The sequence below is a fragment of the Acanthochromis polyacanthus genome, chromosome 3 (assembly GCF_021347895.1).
Source record: "Acanthochromis polyacanthus isolate Apoly-LR-REF ecotype Palm Island chromosome 3, KAUST_Apoly_ChrSc, whole genome shotgun sequence".
In the NCBI taxonomy this organism is placed as follows: domain Eukaryota; kingdom Metazoa; phylum Chordata; class Actinopteri; family Pomacentridae; genus Acanthochromis; species Acanthochromis polyacanthus.
Window position 1 is genome coordinate 42,940,095 of NC_067115.1, and position 19,486 is coordinate 42,959,580.

At 41.7% G+C, this 19,486-nt stretch overlaps 1 protein-coding gene across 1 annotated transcript; it reads left to right on the top strand.

The window, feature by feature from the left end:
- Positions 1-15: 15 nt before the first annotated feature.
- xpo1a (exportin 1 (CRM1 homolog, yeast) a) lies at positions 16-18,084 on the top strand. The gene is made up of 25 exons (XM_022215947.2): positions 16-650; positions 1,279-1,411; positions 1,634-1,735; positions 2,550-2,622; positions 2,720-2,781; positions 2,885-2,929; positions 3,017-3,198; positions 3,887-3,935; positions 4,039-4,158; positions 4,891-5,019; positions 6,526-6,684; positions 8,092-8,274; positions 8,579-8,717; positions 10,646-10,827; positions 11,005-11,161; positions 11,371-11,534; positions 11,745-11,879; positions 12,024-12,207; positions 12,529-12,635; positions 12,923-13,117; positions 13,225-13,393; positions 14,586-14,720; positions 14,825-14,984; positions 16,245-16,341; positions 17,188-18,084. The coding sequence occupies exons 2-25, from the start codon at positions 1,286-1,288 to the stop codon at positions 17,332-17,334; spliced, it is 3,201 nt and encodes a 1,066-aa protein (XP_022071639.1). The 5' UTR covers positions 16-650; positions 1,279-1,285; the 3' UTR covers positions 17,335-18,084.
- The last annotated feature ends 1,402 nt before the right edge of the window (positions 18,085-19,486 follow it).

Below are 19,486 nucleotides of genomic sequence, written 5' to 3' on the forward strand. Positions count from 1 at the left end.
AATTTTACGCGGCGCGCTACGGGCCGAAACACCGAGAATGAATATCCCGGTCTCAACCGGTTTCAACCGGTCCGTGGTTGGAAGCATGAGCTTAGAGGAAGAGCACACTTGCACGCATTAAAACATCTCTGCTGTCCAAGAGTGTGTGCGAATTGAGCCAGAAATAAAACGAGACTCTTTCACTTCGTGATTATGACTCGGAATACCGCTCTAAGTGTGACTCCGTGAATGTGTTGTTAGCTTAGCTTAACGTTACATTAGCCAGCAGACCTAAATCATCATTGACTTTTCCATTAGCACGCTAAGTTGCTATTAGCCGGGTGTACTCAGTGATAGCTAAAGTGGATATACATTTCAGAGTGAAGACAGGAGACAGTAGGCTGTGGTAAACTGCGGGTAAGCTCTTAATACGTCGACAAGAATCGATAAGTGTCCAGCGTGAAGGCATTTTTAAAATAGCGGTGACTTGGTGTCATCTAGGAAAGCTAACATTAGCTTTTGGCTATCGAATGCTAGGAGCAGCGCAACGTAAATGTGGGGCATGAGATAGCGCCGAATCCTACTTTAACCGCATTGATATTTCAGTCTTCGGCTACCAGTTCCACCAGTTAACCATTACTTGTTTTCGACGAGGGGACAACACATACCAGGTAAGTTAAGTCCGGTCATGATTAACCTTCCTTACCCAGCGTGGGCTAACGTTAGCATCCGTCAGTTTCTAAAGTACCTGGTGTTGGGTGTTAACTAGCGGCTACTCAAACCAAACGTTACAAGTCACAATGCCCGGTGGTCTGGTGTCTTTACCGTCTGTTTTTCACCATTGCTAACGTATTTTAATTGTGCTCAATGGTCGTAAAACAGGTCTATGAGTCGGGTTGTGGTGAATGCCGCACACCCAGTTGGCCAGGTGGAGGCGTTGTTTCATATTTTACCATTTCTTTATGTGTGTCAGTGACTGTCATAATTGTACCACGAGGACTTCGTGCAGCTTCAGTCCATAGACTGTATAGCCGAACAAGAATAACTTGTTTCTGAGTAGCCATCCTTCTAACTTTCCCGCCGGTTTTGACTCACGTTTCTCAATGTTTTTGTACTGATGTTTGATTACACCATTGACAATATTAGAATGTGGAAGAAAATTGAAAACTTAATAATTTAAACTTTAAATCTCCTACTGTAATCTACTCCACTTTTTGTACGTTTCAGTAGTACTCGTGTTACTGTTGCCAAGGATTGCTTGGTTTAAAGTTTAAATCATTTCTGCTCCTCTCTTGCCAGAATCTCTATGCCAGCAGAAATGACGATGTTGGCAGATCACCCAGCCAGACAGCTGCTGGACTTCAGTCAGAAACTGGACATCAACCTGTTGGACAATGTTGTCAACTCTATGTACCATGACATTGGATCCCAAGTGAGAACTGCTCCTTTCCAGTGTGGGACCCTGAGCCCGTCATGTGTTGAATGTAGTCGTACCATCGTAAAACATAGGGATTTGTCCATTAGCATTACCCTGCAGCAATTAGGGAAGTTCTAGTCAAATATGACGAGTACACTTGTGGGAATATGTTTGAAGTTGAGCTAAAACCTGAAGGTTCATTGCCTTAAAATGGTGTGCTGTGTTGCTGTCTTGTAGCAAAGAGTGGCCCAGGAAGTGCTCACCAACCTGAAGGACCATCCAGATGCCTGGACAAGGGTCGATACCATTCTGGAGTTCTCTCAGAACATGAAGACTAAAGTATGAACACAAAATGCACTGACATTGTGATATAGGAGAGCTATGGACTGACAACAGCTGCTCACTGTCAGTCTCTCAGGGCCAGTGTAATAATGTGAGCTGATGGTTATCAGTTTAGCTCCATCAGGCCAAGGTTTTGAGGGAAGTGAAGCTTGAGAATTCACTATGTCCAAGCTCTACTGTTTATTAGATTTTCTCCAGCAGTTATTTGCAGAATTATTAGTTTTTTCATTTTTGTGGCATCTATTGTGTGACGTGTTTGTTGTGATGACACCTTTAATGGTCAGTGATGTTAAAATGTTGAAGTTTTTTTGTCCCGCTTGGTGTTGGTGATATTTTTATTAGTTCTGCTGTAATGGCTGTTGGTGCTTGCACTGCCCAGCTGCATCATTTCAAGTGATACAGACCACACGCACTTGGTGCCAGACTAGTTAAATGCGTACCTTTATTTGATTTGAAGTGTTTTGGGTTAATATGTTCTCTTTTTGCTGGATTACAGCTGTTTAACTATTGGCGGACACTTTTTTGCATAAGTCACTGCCATTTCCCTTCCTGTCAATCAACATTTTTGTTGTATAATAACTAAAGGTGCAGATAGTTCACGCGTTTGGATGTCTGATTTCACAAATATGTTAACTTATGTCTGATTGGCAGCTGCTGTCTGTACCTACATTTTAGGTTGCACATGGCTGTACATACATGGCGTCACCAAGAAGACAGTGCAAATATTATATTGTGGTCTGCCTTTGTCATGTTGATAAAAGCACTATTTGTGACCATTTTCAAAGGTCAAAAATACTTTTGTTTTTCTCAGTATTATGCGCTACAGATTTTGGAATCAGTCATCAAAACACGTTGGAAGATTCTCCCAAGAAATCAGTGTGAAGGTATGATCCATCTCATGACAATAATTGAGTAGGATTATGGACTATATTGCTTGTCTGGGAAGTGTAATGTAATGAAAAATCATGGTTGTATTTTCAGGAATCAAGAAATATGTTGTTGGGTTGATTATCAAGACTTCCTCTGACCCTGCAAACATGGAGGTGAGCTAATGTGTGTGATGCTGCACCTTTATGCACCAGCGTAATGTTACTGCTGTTTGTCCTCCTCAATGTTGATGCTATTGGTTTTTATCATTGTTTGCAGAAAGAGGGAGTGTACATCTCAAAACTTAACATGATCCTTGTACAGGTAAGTTCATAGTTTGATGCATGTCATCAGGACAGTGGCTGACATGAGGCAGAGGATACAGAGAGCATCTTTTCTTGACTGCTTTAGATCCTGAAGCAGGAGTGGCCCAAACACTGGCCTACCTTCATCAGTGATATTGTGGGTGCGAGTCGGACCAGTGAGAGTCTCTGTCAGAACAACATGATCATCCTGAAACTGCTCAGTGAGGAGGTCTTTGACTTCTCCAGTGGCCAGATGACCCAAGTGAAGGCCAAGCACCTCAAAGACAGGTAAAAATGATCAACTGTGACTTCAGTAGAGTGCAGAGTTGTTGCTACATTTGGGTTGTGTGGTGCTGGTCGTCTGTGCTGTTTTTCTGTTGAACTTCTGTTGGAAAAATGTGAAGCCCTCACACAGATCTGAGCACAGAATTATTCATAGTGGTTAAATTATGATGAAAATAAATGCACATTTAATTTTAGTAAAAAAATATTTTACTTGTATTTACTTTTATCACATTTTTGTTGTTTGCCACTATCTATGTAATGTGTTGCTTTCTTAGTTGACATATATATCCAGTGGTATGCAAAAGTCTGGGCACCTCTGATAATTTTCAAGACTTTCCTTTGTAAATCACTGGTTGTTCGGATCAGCAATTTCAGTTAAGTATATCATATCGCAGATGAACACAGTGATATTTGAGAAGTGAAATGAAGTTTATAGGATTTACAGATAATGTACAATAATTATTTAAGCAAAAGTAGGCATTCCGTAGTGTTAGAGATAGAGCTGTGTGAAATCTCGTCACATCTACAGAATTGGACTAAATGAAATCTCATCTTGAGGAAAACGTGTCATACCCAAAACTGATCAGGGGCCTGCAGTTCAGGGTTAAAGGTTAATCTATGAAGTTTCTGTCCAGTTTGAGACCTGATTCTGTGATCACCAATGATCTAATCGATGCTCTTTGTCTTTCAGCATGTGCAACGAGTTCTCCCAGATATTCCAGTTGTGTCAGTTTGTAATGGTAAGACAAGGCTAACATCAGGCCAAACATTTCTCGGCGTTTTCCTTTGTTGTTTAAATAAGACCACAATCCATTTTCATCCGTAACTTTCTCTTCTGTGTAGGAAAATTCTCAGAATGCCCCGCTGGTCCACGCAACCCTGGAGACACTCCTCCGCTTCTTGAATTGGATTCCTTTAGGTTACATTTTTGAGACAAAACTCATCAGCACGTTGGTCTACAAGGTAAACCAACTCATGTTCATTCATTAAATGCAAACTTTAAATGGTGGACTTTCACACCTGTTGCAACCTGATAGACATTTGTGTCTGAGATTTGGGTCACAGATAACATGATGGATGATGAAATGGTAAATCTGATCCACATTTCTGTGGAAGAAAACCAGTTCCATGCATGTTTAGCCTCGGGTGTTAAGAAACAACAAAACATTGAGAGCTCTGACATGACAGCACTCTTCCAATTTAAACATGAAAAGGAAAAACCTTGTGGTGTTCAGTTTTCTATATATTTTCAAGCATTTTAAAAAGCAGATTAGTTCAAATACATTTTTCACAGACGGTAGATTGCCGTATGTTTTTTGTTTTTTTTGTTTGTTTTAGGTGAAGTATATACTGAGATAGTAACAGTGGTTCATTTTGAAGGAATGTAACTACCAAAGGAGCACTGCTGTAGAAGCTCTCAAATCACACACAGCTGGTTGCCTCAGCAGCTTATCCAGGGAGTGTTCTCATGTCACATGCTTTTTAATGGAAGATGATCTGCAGGACATTAAATGAATTAAAAACAAACCCTCAGATCTAGTAAGTTAACACATGTAAGCAGTGCGTGCCTCCTTCAAAATTTTTGAAAGAAAAATGATTAAGAGCGTTCAACTACAGACAGAACAGCTGAACAGGTGTTTCAACACTGACCTGACTTATTTGTTTGTTTTTGGGGGTATTTTGTTGTTTTTTCAGTTCTTGAATGTGCCCATGTTTCGCAACGTGACACTGAAATGTCTGACCGAGATAGCTGGAGTGAGTGTCAACCAGTATGAGGAGCAGTTTGTCAACCTGTTTACCCTCACCATGTGCCAGCTCAAACAGGTACACACTCACACACGATCATCTGAATGCTACTCAGTACGATTACAAACTCACAGGTGGCCACTGTACTGTTACTCTGATGTAAATGTAGATGACACGCTCTGACCGTGTGTGACAGCTCACCTGTCTGAGGTGAAGAAAAGTACTGAGTGTGACTTGCTATTAGATCCTGACAGATTGTGTTTTGGGTAATTTAGAATTCTAAGCAGCTAAAGAAGTTACTGCTGCTGTTCCATGTGTGTAAATGCACGCAGCGCTCTCTTTCCAAAGATGCTTGTATGGATCGTTTGGGAGATGAGCGCTGTCATTAAAGTGGATAATCCACCAAAAAACCCAGAAAGGCCGCCGTGCTTCACAATCCAAATCTGTGGCAAAAGCTGTAATTTTCAGCGTAATAAGTTACTAGCCTGGAGGTCGTGGTTGTTTCCCGTATTGAAGTGGATTTTAAAAGTGATAACAGCAGAAGAGAAGAAGAAAGCTGACTGGAGTGAGTGGCCAATGGTAGGCTTTTACCTGCAGCCATCTGGGCAAACAAAGAAAGAAAGGAGAAGATGAATAGAGAAAACGAAAAACAACAAGGCAATGGGGACAAAATATAGAGAAAAAGACGGAGTGGGCAGACATTTAATGATTTGAGCCAATATGGCCTCTTTGAGAATCTGCAAAATGCTGTTTAGGCTCAGCAGAACAGTAAAACTGATTGCTTCCATCCTTATTAAAAAATATCGTTTTTAAAGGAATAAAAAAAAGAACAAGACTTTTTTTTTGGTATGTTTTTGTAAATAAAAGGTAAACGTACTCCTTAATTCCTAACCCTTTAGAGGAGTTAATTTATTTCATCTTTATTTTACCAGGTTAGTTGAGAACTAGTGCTTATTTTCGACAACGACCTGGTCAAGAGTCGGCACACAAGATCAACAAAAACAGGTTACATATGCAGCAAATCATACAGCATTACAAAACAAAATACAAAAAGACTTTTTAAACAGAAAGACAACAAACAGGTGCAGTGGTCCTGAAGTGTTCCTCTCACTGATTTTTACAATGACAGCAGCGATATGTATGAGGAGTTTTAGGGACTGTTGCAGCAGTAATGTTAAAGACTGTTACATTTATACACTCCTCCTAAATAGAAGCATCACTTTTTAATTTAGGTATTTTTTGAATAGCTAAATATAATTTTTTTTTGAGAAAAAATTTTTTTTTTCTCCATCTTTAATTTTTTATTCCTGGCTCTTAACATAGTAGTTTGATGAAAAATAAAATCTTAACACAAACGATGTAATGCTACAGGCCTTCCTCGGCAGATACTGTTTTCAGTGAAGCTTTGTTAATTTGTAATCTAGGAGAGGAAGCGTTTTTCTTGGGTGGTCTCTTGGCGCAGTGGTTTAGGACTAAAGTAGTTTACAGTAAAAGAAATGACCTGAAACGAAACACAAATAAGTAAGACAAAGTTTGAGGATAAATAAGGTGAATGATTGAAGTAACGTTGTGTCCTTTGGTCAGATGCTGCCTTTGAACACTAACATCAGAGTGGCCTACGCCAATGGGAAGGACGACGAGCAGAACTTCATTCAGAACCTAAGCCTGTTTCTCTGCACCTTCCTCAAAGAACATGGGCAGCTCATTGAGAAAAGACCCAACCTGCGAGAGACGCTCATGGAGGTAGGAGACCACACAGGGCCCTTTCAGTGAAGAAGAAACAAACTACACATTTTACTGTTCAAACTGAGTGCTGCTTATCATGTGAAGGGGAACTTAAAGGACTGATGTCTTCAGATCTGCTGCTCTCAGATGGTAACTTCAGTCATGTTGGAGACAAAACTCCTTCTATCCAGTGACTGTATTTTTTATTTTATTTTTTACTTGTCTGTGATTTTATGATTGCACCTTTGCAAAGACATACGTATGAAAGCAGTTACAGTGGGAAGGTCAACCTGTCTTGTGCCGTTGTCCACTTACATACATGCAGACAGATGATTGTTTCAGGAGATGTGGAGGAGGACTGCAGTGTTGGAGACAGTAGCCACAGTCTGCAGCAGTTTTACCAAGAAATGACAAACTGTAGGACACTGTAGATTATGACACTGTAAGCTACACAAGCGTTTTTCAATTACACAAAGTTGGGATTAATTATAAAATGGGCAAAATAATAAGAAGCAGATTGATGCTGTATTGAGTAACAGCATATTTTCCTTGTACTGATAAAAGCATTTAAAGCCACTGGCATTTAGTGTTGGGTACAAAACTGGCTAAGTTACAGCGAATGAGCCTGGACCAGGATTTATCTCTTCACTGCAGTTTCATATCAAAATATTCCGTAGAACTGATCTACATGATCCGCTTGATTGCTGCAGCTTCCTTTGATCGGGTATTCCACAAAATTCCGTCTCCCGCCTCCAACTGGTTCAGAACGCAGCGGCTCGGCTTCTTACTGGTTTTAGCAGACGACATCACATCTCCCCTGTTCCAGCTTCCCTCCACTGGCTCCGTCTGTTTTAGAGTTGATTTTAAGATTTTACTGATTACTTTTAAAGCTTGCCAGGGCCTTGCCCCTGGCTATATTTTACACATGCTAACCACATACGTCCCCTGGTCCAGCCTCAGATCCTCGGGTGGGTCCTGGTCGTTCCAAAGCCGAGGCGTAATTCCAAGAGTGCCCGAGCCTTCTCCATCAGGACCCCTTGGCTTTGGAACGACCTGCCTGAGGAGATAAGGCTCACCCAATCACTAGATGCTTTTAAATCACTTCTTAAACACACTTTTATAGACTTGCCTTCCTGTAAAGTTCTCTTTTATCTCTCTTTTATCACTATGGTCTACTTGTCAAAGCACTTTGTGAATGTTCATCTGAAAGGTGCTATACAAATAAAGTTATTATTATTATGATTGATTAGTCATTTCCAGACCTATGTTTTCTTTTTTGAATTGCTTGGACAGTGACAAATTATCCTCAGAGAAATGTCCTTGACGTAATGGGGTGTATCCTGAGGCCGAATACCAACACAGTAACTTCTTGTAGAGTCACTGTAGGTCATGTTGTCTGAGCTCACCACTTTGTCCTGTCTGCAGGCCCTTCACTACATGCTGTTGGTGTCAGAGGTGGAGGAGACGGAGATCTTTAAGATCTGTCTGGAGTACTGGAACCACCTGGCAGCAGAGCTCTACAGGGAGAGTCCCTTCTCCACCTCCAGCACCCCTTTGCTGTCCGACGTCCCCCCACGCCGACACCTTTATCTGCCTGTGCTCTCCCAGGTAGGAAATCACACACACACACACACACACACACACACACACACACACACACACACACACACACACACACACACACACACACACACACACGTACGTTCTCACAATGAGCAACATATTTTTCTACTGTAAATGCAGACTTGTACAGTTACAGCCCAAATGCAAAAGATGATTGTTCTGATTCAAAGCAGTCTTCAGTTTAGTACTGTACTTAATAAAAAGGCATTAAAATACTTGATGGCTGAGTTGGCTCAGTCGGGAGGTGCTGTAGACTCTCACATCCATCTAACTACTGATTTTCTTTCAGGTGCGTTTGCTGATGGTGAGCCGTATGGCCAAACCAGAGGAAGTGCTGGTGGTGGAGAACGACCAGGGCGAGGTCGTCAGGGAGTTCATGAAGGACACAGATGCCATCAATCTCTACAAGAACATGAGAGAGACTCTTGGTACGTTAGCAGAAATCTCTGTTGATAATTAAATAGCTCTGTTTCAGATCCTCAGCCTAATTCAGGAAGCAATATTCTTTCTATTTTTGTGCCGTTTAAAATTTTCCCTTTTCAGTTTTCAATAGAATTCATTGAGTGTCTGATTCCCCGACCTTTTGGACACTGATTTTGCTCTAGTACCATGAATTTGTATACGGTGGTGTTTTCACAGTAACGCCTGCTGGTGCGTATTACAGGGTTTCAGAGCATTAAAAAGCATTCATGATCATGAAATGGATGTAGTGAAAATCAAGACCTTAAATGGCATTAAAATGATTAAATTTGATTCTCAGGAGCATAAAAAAATTCTTTCTGCCATTTTCAATAAAATATTTGATAATAATATGTAGTTATAGACTGCTATTCGCCAGATTTCTGTGTAGACATGACGAACCGTTGCGATAATTGTTCCAGCCGGTCTGTTTGGATGAATGTTTGGAAAGTGGCCGTCAGGCTGGAACAGGTGGAGAGCTGGGAAATGGGAGAAATGCAAATTCCTGCAGAAATTGGCTGAACAATGTGGAATTCAGAGAACGACCACGTGGGTGGTCTGGGGTGGTTTCTGGATTCAGAAATAGTGAAATGTAGGGACAGTTCTCATATAATAATCGTCTGTGGAATTTGTTGAGTTCACGGTCATGGCATTAAAATGTTTACTGCATAGCATTAATATAGCATTAAAAAGCATTAAATTTGACTGGCTGATTCCTGCAGAAACCCTGTATGAGAAGACACCTGCAGAGCCACAGGGAGAGATGAACATTTTATTGCTTTATATACGACTTCAAAATGTGTTGGTATTTGTAGATTTATGTCTGCATCTTGTCACAGAAAATGTTTACTAGTGGCCAGTTTACGGGTTATATTGGCGTTAAGTATTCATTAAAGGTTCCAGCGGTGAAAGCCTGTTGTGACTGTGTTTGGTGGTTCTCATAGATTTGGAGGTGTAAAATTAAAGCTGTTGAGATATGGAAACATCTACTTTTGTCATTCTTCAAGCCCCCTCCACAGCTAGCTAACTCGCAGCTTTTCAAGACCGTAACAGTTTGACTCGGGTGCCATGTACACCTAACCTTGCCAGCAAGTTGATTTCTTGCGATATTTGTGAGTTCATAAATCTCTCAAGAAACCATCTTGCTCCGCTCCCGCCTTCACTTTTCGTACAGCACCAAGTTGGTTCGGGCCAATCACGCAGCAGTAGTCGTGTGTGGGGCGGGATAATGGGCGGGATATCCGGGTGTGAAGACGACACCAAGCGCCAGTAGATCAAAACAAACATGGCAACGGAGGACAACGGTCGTGTAGATGCTGCTATTAAGTCAGTTTTAGCTGAATCTCCTATCGCTTCTTTGAAGGAAGAACAACGAGAGGCGCTTTGCGCATTTCTGGATGGTAAAGATGTTTGTGCTTTTTTACCTACGGGTTTTGGTAAGAGTTTAATCTACCAATTGGCTCCGCTTGTTGTGAAGATCCCGCGATTGGCTAAAAACAAACCTGTCAGAGGCGGGACATACTGTTGCATTGTCCAATCCGTGCCTCTTTCCTCCGAACAGATTTCCATGGAGCGGTCCCAGATTGATATTGTGGAGTACTATCAAGTACTACACAATTATTAATCTGGCTATTTCCAGGTTAATGTACACCTGCTAAGCAGCTCCAGCTGTGAATCACAGCTGCAGACAGCATGTTCTTCCTGAAGAGGGCAGTGAAAGCAGTAGCTCATTGGTTTTCAGAGCAAAGCAGCCTGTTGAGAATTATTCTAAAAATGGGGGTTAAATAGGCATGGTGAATTTAACCAACTTTGCTGTGAAGACATGAGACAGTTTGATTAATTTGCTGAAAAGGCACCACATCAGACCTTTAATTCCCCTTTCTCTCCTTGTGTGTAGTGTATCTGACACATCTGGATTATGCCGACACTGAACGCATCATGACAGAGAAGCTCCACAACCAAGTGAACGGCACTGAGTGGTCGTGGAGAAATCTGAACATGCTGTGCTGGGCCATCGGCTCCATCAGTGGAGCAATGCATGAGGAGGATGAGAAAAGATTCCTGGTGACCGTCATCAAGGTGGGACACTCAAACAGTGTTGTGTCTGGCCGTATGGCTGTGTGACACAAGCATTTATTTAGCCAACTGCAGCTCAGTCCACTTATAAGTGATAAACGTTTTTTTTTGTCATCCTAGACTGTCACTTGACCTGTAAAAGTTAGCTAACTTTGAGTGTTGTGTGTGTTGTGATTTCAGGACCTACTTGGCTTGTGTGAGCAGAAAAGAGGTAAAGACAACAAGGCCATCATAGCGTCAAACATCATGTACATCGTGGGCCAGTATCCCCGCTTCCTTCGAGCACACTGGAAGTTCCTCAAAACCGTTGTCAACAAGCTCTTTGAGTTTATGCATGGTGAGAAATGGCCAAAGACCAAGTCTTCCACACAAAGCTGGTCAGAGCCTTTTCATTAAAACGTTTTTATGTCTAAATCTGTCTGCAGTGTGTGGTGCTGAACACAGAATCATTAATCAGACCCCATCATTCAGAACTGCTGGATAAATACATCAGTGCTGTCGGTGAATAAGGCCATTTGAGTGTTTATCTTCTTCTTCGTCACACAGAGACCCATGATGGTGTACAGGACATGGCGTGTGACACGTTCATCAAGATTGCCCAAAAGTGCCGGCGTCATTTTGTCCAGGTTCAAGTGGGAGAGGTGATGCCGTTCATCGACGAGATCCTCAACAACATCAACACCATCATCTGTGACCTGCAGCCTCAGCAGGTGAGTCCTGTTCTGTCTCTGAATTATTCACATGACCCTATCAAAGGTCAGCATGTTTGATCACAGCAGTGTCTGCCAGACTTTCAGGTGACACATATTGTATTTTAAAGTGAAACTGTTAGTCTTGTTGTTGGTTAACTACTTAGGAAACATATGTTGTTTTCAATGGTCCAGGTCAGATTAATCCCTGCCCTTTGTCTCTGTCTGCAGGTCCATACATTTTATGAGGCAGTGGGCTACATGATCGGGGCTCAGACAGATCAGGCAGTTCAAGAGCTTTTGATTGAGAAGTACATGCTGCTGCCTAATCAGGTGTGGGACAGCATCATCCAGCAGGCCACCAAGGTAAGGACGCGAGAAAGACTCGGGGAATGCTGTAACGCACTGAATTTGTCAATGAGCTGATATATTGTCATTTACGGAAGTCCACAGTTGATTGTTGCTTTTGTTGGTGTGTGTTAAATCTGTCTCCTGGACGTTGTGCTGCAGAATGTGGACATCCTGAAGGATGCAGAGACGGTGCGCCAGCTGGGCAGCATCCTCAAGACAAACGTCAGAGCCTGTAAAGCTGTCGGTCATCCCTTTGTCGTTCAGCTGGGGCGCATCTACTTGGACATGCTCAACGTCTACAAATGTCTCAGTGAAAACATCTCCTCTGCCGTCCAGACCAATGGTCAGCTCCCATGCACTCTTTCTGCTTAAATGAATGTGTTTGATCTGTCATTGTAAAAAGCTTCTTGAATGTTTTTTTTCATATAAAATGTTGAGTAAAGAAATGGTGTGCAGGTTAAATCTGGCACACAGCGTCACTGTATGTCTCAACCTAAATGAACTGTCAAATCTTTCACATCCCCACTAAAAGTAGTGACACTTTATCATTGTAGACTTAATGCATTTAAAATCCTATCCATTGCATGAGCTTTGATTGTGTATATATCTGTTTGTTTTTTTATAGGCTTCAGCCACTTAGACTTGTTTCTTGTTGTGTGTACAGGTGAGATGGTGACGAAGCAGCCTCTGATCAGGAGCATGAGGACGGTAAAGAGAGAAACACTGAAGCTGATCTCAGGCTGGGTCAGTCGCTCTAATGACCCGCAGATGGTGAGTCTGTCTGTGCTTTGTGTTCTCTACTTTGTTCTGTAACGGAACCTGTATTTTAGCAGCGTTACACACAAAGCATCCTCTGTGTTCATTCAGTGGTGAGGCTGAATTCAGATGATTTGTAAATGTAGTGACCGATAGAACAGAGCTCTTATTTGATACCATCTAATTAGAGGTCTCTTCAGGCTCCGTATTTACTCCTTGATCAGAACAGCCATTGAAAAAAGGCAGGTGCTATCTATAGGCCAACCCAGAACATTTGTCTTGTGTTTTGTTCTGTGGTCCAGGTGGCAGAGAACTTTGTGCCCCCTCTGCTGGAGGCGGTGCTCATTGACTACCAGAGGAATGTTCCAGCTGCCAGGGAGCCTGAGGTCCTGAGCACCATGGCAACCATTGTTAACAAGCTGGGAGTCCACATTACAGGCGAAATCCCCAAGATATTTGACGCAGTGTTCGAGTGCACTTTGAACATGATCAACAAGGTCTGTTTGAGTCATTTTGACAGTCCTTGTTGGAATCCAAAAAGCTGAGATTGCGGTCATAAAGTTACAGATTATAACCGTTTCTTGTTTTTCTTCTGTTCTGTCAGGACTTTGAGGAATTCCCAGAACACAGAACCCACTTCTTCTACCTCCTTCAAGCCGCCACCTCCCAGTGCTTCCCAGCCTTCCTGTCCATTGCTCCAGCTCAGTTCAAACTGATCCTCGACTCCATCATCTGGGCCTTCAAGCACACGATGAGGAATGTGGCTGACACAGGTCTGATCTGGTCTCAACTCATCACGTCACGACAAATATACGTCAAATTAACGAGGATATTATTGGATTAAGTTTGGTTGGGAAGTTTTTTTTTAAAATACAGACCATTTTTATGGGATTAATGCAAACAAGTGTGAGGTGGTGAATATTTTGGATTTACTAAAATGTAGTTGTATAGCTTGACAGAATAGATGCAGATGCTTTTTAGACAATGACGTTGCACCTTTCTGTGCCAGCAATGACCCACTGATCATCACAGCTAAATTATTGATTTATGTCTTGGACAGGCAATGTTTTGATCCTTGAAACATCTGACTTTTAAGAATGGAGAAATTATTTGATGGAAAGTCTCAAGACACGTACTTAAGTCTATAAAAATTAAATGCAAAACCAGAAGTTAAAATATGGCCTCCTGAATTAAAGCAATGATAAAACCATCTTGTACAGTGTTTCCCCTCCCATATAACCAGCGAGGCGGCCCGCCTCGTCGGTATAGGCCACCGCCTCGTTAAAATACTGCCGACATTGCCGCCTCGCTGCAAAAAAAAAAAAAGTGCAGTGCAAAACCCGCCGGACCGACGAGACCGTCCGCAGGGGGGTGCGCGGTTGCGGCAGAAACGGTGGAGACGGCCCGATAATTCCAGCCGCCCCCCCCCTCCGTGGGTCTGAAAAGCAAAACCACTGCACAAGTGCTTTAAACCTGCCTGCTTTGTTCCAGTTACAGGTCAGGGACACTTCAGTTTGTAACAACGATTTCTGATTGTTTGAGCAGAAAAAAAATGACCAAACTTCTCAGCAGAAACCAATCAGGGTGGAGAGATTGATGGGTTGCTACCGTACTAGCTTGTTTTCAGTAGATCTACCCCTGCCAGGATGGTGACAACCAAAAGACCAAACTCAAGGCTTTAAAATGACACTTAAGAGAATTAGTCAGTGATGTCTGTATATTATATACAGTCTGTGGATAAGATGCGGTTTTGTAATAATCCAATAAACAAGAAAGTAAAAATGAACACACGGTTTGTCACAGAAGTACAACAACTGTGTCTTTGCCTGTGCAAGTATTATTCAGCATGTTTCAGCTGCTGGTTCAGCAGTGTGAGAAAGTGGCTTCAGATTGACCTACATGTTGGTGAGCAGTGCTGATTGTTGAATCCTGTTAAACCTCTGAGTGTGTCCTCGTCCTCTGCAGGTCTCCAGATCCTGTACACTCTCCTGCAGAACGTGTCTGCAGAGGAAGCGGCAGCACAGAGCTTTTATCAGACGTATTTCTGTGACGTTCTGCAGCACATCTTCTCTGTGGTCACCGATACATCTCACACTGCGGGTAAACACGATCTAGAATTGTTAATGTGTAATATGGAGTTTATTTGTGGTTTAAACAGCTGTTTGAACAGAGACCCAGCTTCATCAGACACGCTCTGTCTCCAGGTCTGACCATGCACGCCACCATCTTGGCCTACATGTTTAACCTGGTGGAGGAGGGGAAGGTCAGCGTCGCTCTGAGTGCTGCCAGCCCCGCCAACAATCAGGCACATGTCCAGGAGTACATCGCCAACCTGCTGAAGACAGCCTTCCCCCATCTGCAAGAGTAAGTAGGCTTTAGGCAGCCAGATGACCCACAGTAGATTACATGAGCTGTGTGTTTGCTGAGTGTTTCCTGACATTTAGTGCTTATTCATGGAAAAGGTTTTCTATAGACACACACAGATAACAGGAAATGAATAAATATGTGATATTTTTAACTCAGCCTCAGCAGCTGCAACAGGTCAGTACACATCCAAAGCGAGTCTACACTTTGGAACTTTGTCCACTTCAGATTCCAGTGAATATTCTCAGTTCATGCATGAAATAAGGTCCAAGTTGTCAGAAGATTGAGTGAATGTTGTTTTGTTCCACATAAAGAGAAAACAGCGCTTAATAGCGTGCTTGCATGTTTAGAGGTTGTGTTGTGGTTTTAAAATGAGCAATGTTAATGTTGTGACTCAGTCTGCCTGCTAAAGGCCACTGATGATCAGGCAGCTCTGTCCAACATGCAGTCAAAAAATCAGCAAAATCTTTTAGCAAAAGTTGGAGGCCTCAGAAAGTTCTCAAGAAAGAGTCTTCAAGCAGTCTTCAGAGTCTGATGCAAACAATGTTTATTCAGTACAGAGGCTGTAAGAACAAACCTGAGTAAAATCTCCAGATTTTAACTGACTGGAAAACAAAGCTTTACATCATCTTATGTGCCTTCTCCTAAACACTCAACCACAACTCATCGTTTTAAGACCCAGTCAGAATGTATATGATGTAATTGAATCAAAAGTTAGACCACCTCCTCCTTTTTTATCTCTACTAGCTTGGCATTATTTCTGCTTAGCTCAGCTTGACTTTGGTTTCAACTCATGAGTGCAGACGAAGAGAGGACATGCACTTCCTGTCTTATGGGCTTCTGTTGGGTTGATGCTTTCCACAGGATTATTTAGTGTGTGCATACATTCAGTTGACACGTTAGGATTTCCAGTCGTATCATTGTTTGCACAAGAATCTGATTTACACATCCTGTCTAATTTTATCATTTGTTCAGTCCTAAAATGATGCAACATTACCTGTTTGGTTTGAAAAGAAAGTGTTGTCACTGGCTGGCTTCATTTAAGTGGAAATCCACAGACTTCATTAACTGTAACTGCAAGCAGCAAGCTGCCGTTTCTTCTTTGGGGGGGAAAAAAGAGCATCACAGACATGTCTACATGAAGTAGTGTATCAGATGAGAGGGAAGTGAGTAAGAAGTTCAGATCTTTTGCAGTAACAGATTTTTTTGTCTTGCCCCAACCATGTCAGTGCTGTTCTAACTTGAATGTGTTGTGTGCAGTGCCCAGGTGAAGGTGTTTGTAACGGGCCTCTTCAGCCTGAATCAGGACATCCCTGCCTTCAAGGAGCACTTGAGGGACTTCCTTGTTCAAATCAAGGTGAGTGAGTGGAAATGGCAAAAATAAGCAGCCTAGAAACTGAGCAGGAAACCTTGATGTGGGGGAAAACATGTCCACTGAAAGTAATGGAGCACTGCATCCATCCAGTGTTTTCTAATAAACATGGAGACGGATAAAGAGCCTTTGAATGGTGACGTCATTCATAGTCTCCTCATTCCATCAAATGCCACTTTGGAAGATGTACTTTTAGAAGCTGAATTATACGTCTCCTCATACAGGAAAGGCACCGTGGCCAAATGAATAAAACTGGTTTAGGGTGATTCATTAAAAACAGAAGGTTGATCCCAGGCTTTGGTTTTAAATCTGTATTCATCACAGTCACGTCTTTTTTGTTCTCAAAGTGTCCATTATGTACTAACAGTTCAGTGGCTGGTTTCAGGGGTGATCTCTCTTTTGCTCAGTCAACAGTGTAGACAATGTGAAAGAAGGTGCAGCTTAATATCTGTGTTACATTTACTGTACATTGTGGGAAAATAGTAACAAAGCGTGTGAAGCGTAGTGGGAAAGTTTGTGATATTTAAGTATTTGTCTGCATGAGATTATTCCATCTGAGTCATTAGTAAAATGTTAAGAAGGAATGTTAGGTCCAAACAGAGAATTGCAGGCACATCATTGGTCAACAAAGATGTGATTTTAAGTATTTCAAAGCTCCAACCTGCATCAGAAGTCAGGCTATTTGAGTTTTGGGTGTTTGTAGTTTTGCAGTTTGTAGGTTTGAGCGGTGCAGGTCTTCCTCTCTAGGAAAATGGAAGCTCAGCCAGCTCGAATGTGAAGCCTAGAGCCCAGAATGAGCAGTTGTGAACCTCTGCTTGTGTGGTCCTGCAGGAGTTTGCTGGCGAGGACACAACAGACCTCTTCCTGGAGGAGAGAGAGGCGGCTCTGCGCCAAGCCCAGGAGGAGAAGCACAAGCTCCAGATGTCGGTGCCTGGCATCCTCAACCCCCACGAGCTGCCGGAGGAGATGTGCGACTGAAGCCACGGCAGCGAGCAGCGTGTAAAGAACAGCTCTGAAGGACGAAAGCTCAAGAGGAAGCACGGACGCTTCCTGTTGATAAATGGGTTTCTTTTCAAGTGTGTTTGTGTGTGAGTGTGTGTGTGTTTGAAAAGAGAATGAGGGGCCAGAGGAAGGACCCCAGCACTCGGTTGTACGTCGACCAAATCAATGTCAATATGTAAATGAGAATCGCTCCCCTAAACTCCCTCAACTCTGGTGCGGATTCTTTTTTTTCTTTTTCCCCCAAACAAACATATTTTATACAAGGTTTTTTTTGTGTGTAACATGCCATCTTTTATTAATTCTTTGCTATTAAAGCTTTATGTTTGGATATACGGTTCTTTTACACCTGCAAGAGTTTGAAAGAATTAATTGTTATTTTTAGTCCCTCTTCATCCCCAACAAGCCATCTTTGTTAATATGTAATATATGATGTTGAAACACTTGCAATGGTTATTTCACAGGTTGCTCTGGTCTCAGACGTGCCATGTGCACTGTGCAGGACGAATGTGACGCTCGAGGAGTAGATTTGTACTCCCTTGCTTCCTTTGTTGTCTTGTTTTGGTTTGTCAGTGTGTTTATTGTTTTTCCTTTGCTCTGTCTCTGTGAGCGAGTCGGAGCTCCTGTGGCTCTGCTTTTGGATGAGAAAGAAGGCTGTGTGCATATCATCCTGTTTGTAAAGCTGTCTTAGTACTCTGAGAATATAAAGTTGGCTATTTTTACAAAACATTCTGATCGACTGTCCTTCCTCAAAGTCCTGAAGGTCATGACAAACAAACGTGTCGATGAATGTCACGACTCTGCTTCCGTTACTTGAAGGTTTACTGTAAACATCGACACATTTCAAATGGATGTTTTTTGGTCATTTCATATCAAAATAATGACACAAATCAGTGATTACCAAAGAAGGAAGTGGGTTCCATTTGCATTGCACTGATCAGAGGTCCTTTTTGATATTTGAATCTATTTTAGAAAGTAAAGATTGTCAGGAAGTATACAGTTTTAACTTCATATAGTGACTATTACGCTTAAAACCCTACGGTTGACTCAGATGTAAGAAACATTTGTCCTGCATCAGACTGAATGTCAGGAAGTGGTGAGCTGAATTATTTAAAGTATGCATTAAACCTGAGCACCTCAGTGGCACTATGTAGAGAGAAACTACCGTTGATTAGACTATATTTTTACATCAGATATTTAGTTTTGTCAGACCGGTGTGTAACCCAGGACTGTGATTAAGTGCTACGTTGCTATGGGAACTGAACCCTCACTGATGAAGTCAACCAGAACTTTTCCTGCTCTGTTAGGACAAAAAAATTCAGTGCTGAAAGTTTTGCCAATATTATTTCTTAAAACGAAAAAAAAAAACCCTAGTCCTCTTATGCTGCAGATTAGCAAGTTAAAATGAACTGAAAATAAGGAGAGGGTTTTAATCAAAGCCAGATTCCTCAGTCCTCTGTGTGTAAATGATGTCACTTTGAAGGAAAAAAAAATTAAAATTATTCCTTTGCCCAGCAGAAAGCTAAAAAACTGTCTGACAATATTACACTTATGTTCTTGAAATGATGGCTTCAAAGAAACTTGAGCTCTTTTTCTAACAATTTCCCAAGTATTTAAATTCTAATGCAGTCAGTTGACTTGTGGGTACGTTCCCTGTGTAAAGAATGAAGTCACATAAAAGAAAAAAGTTATTGCACATTATCAGAAAACTTTAGAAGGACTTTGGGCAGGTCCATTTGTTGTCATAGAATGCTTTGACTTTTTTTGGCTAAAAGAAGTATGCAGATAGATTTCAGGATGCAGCTCAAACAATTAGAATATTGTGAAAAAAAATGTAATTGAATTAACAGTTGAGTAAACTTCAATATATTCTGTAGCCGTTACACATACAGTGAAAGATTTAAAGTTTTTCTTGTTTTCATTTGAATGATTTTGGCTTATAGATTGTGAAAATCAGAAATAATTTTTCAGATTTAATTTTGAGTAAATTACTGTTCAAACAGTATAATTAGTGTGCATCTCTTGGTCTCATTCAGTTCACGCAACCGCAGTCATGGGGAAGATTGCTGACTTGAAAGTTGACAAGAGGGTGATTTAGACACTCCATTAGGCAGGAGGTTAAGGAAAGGAA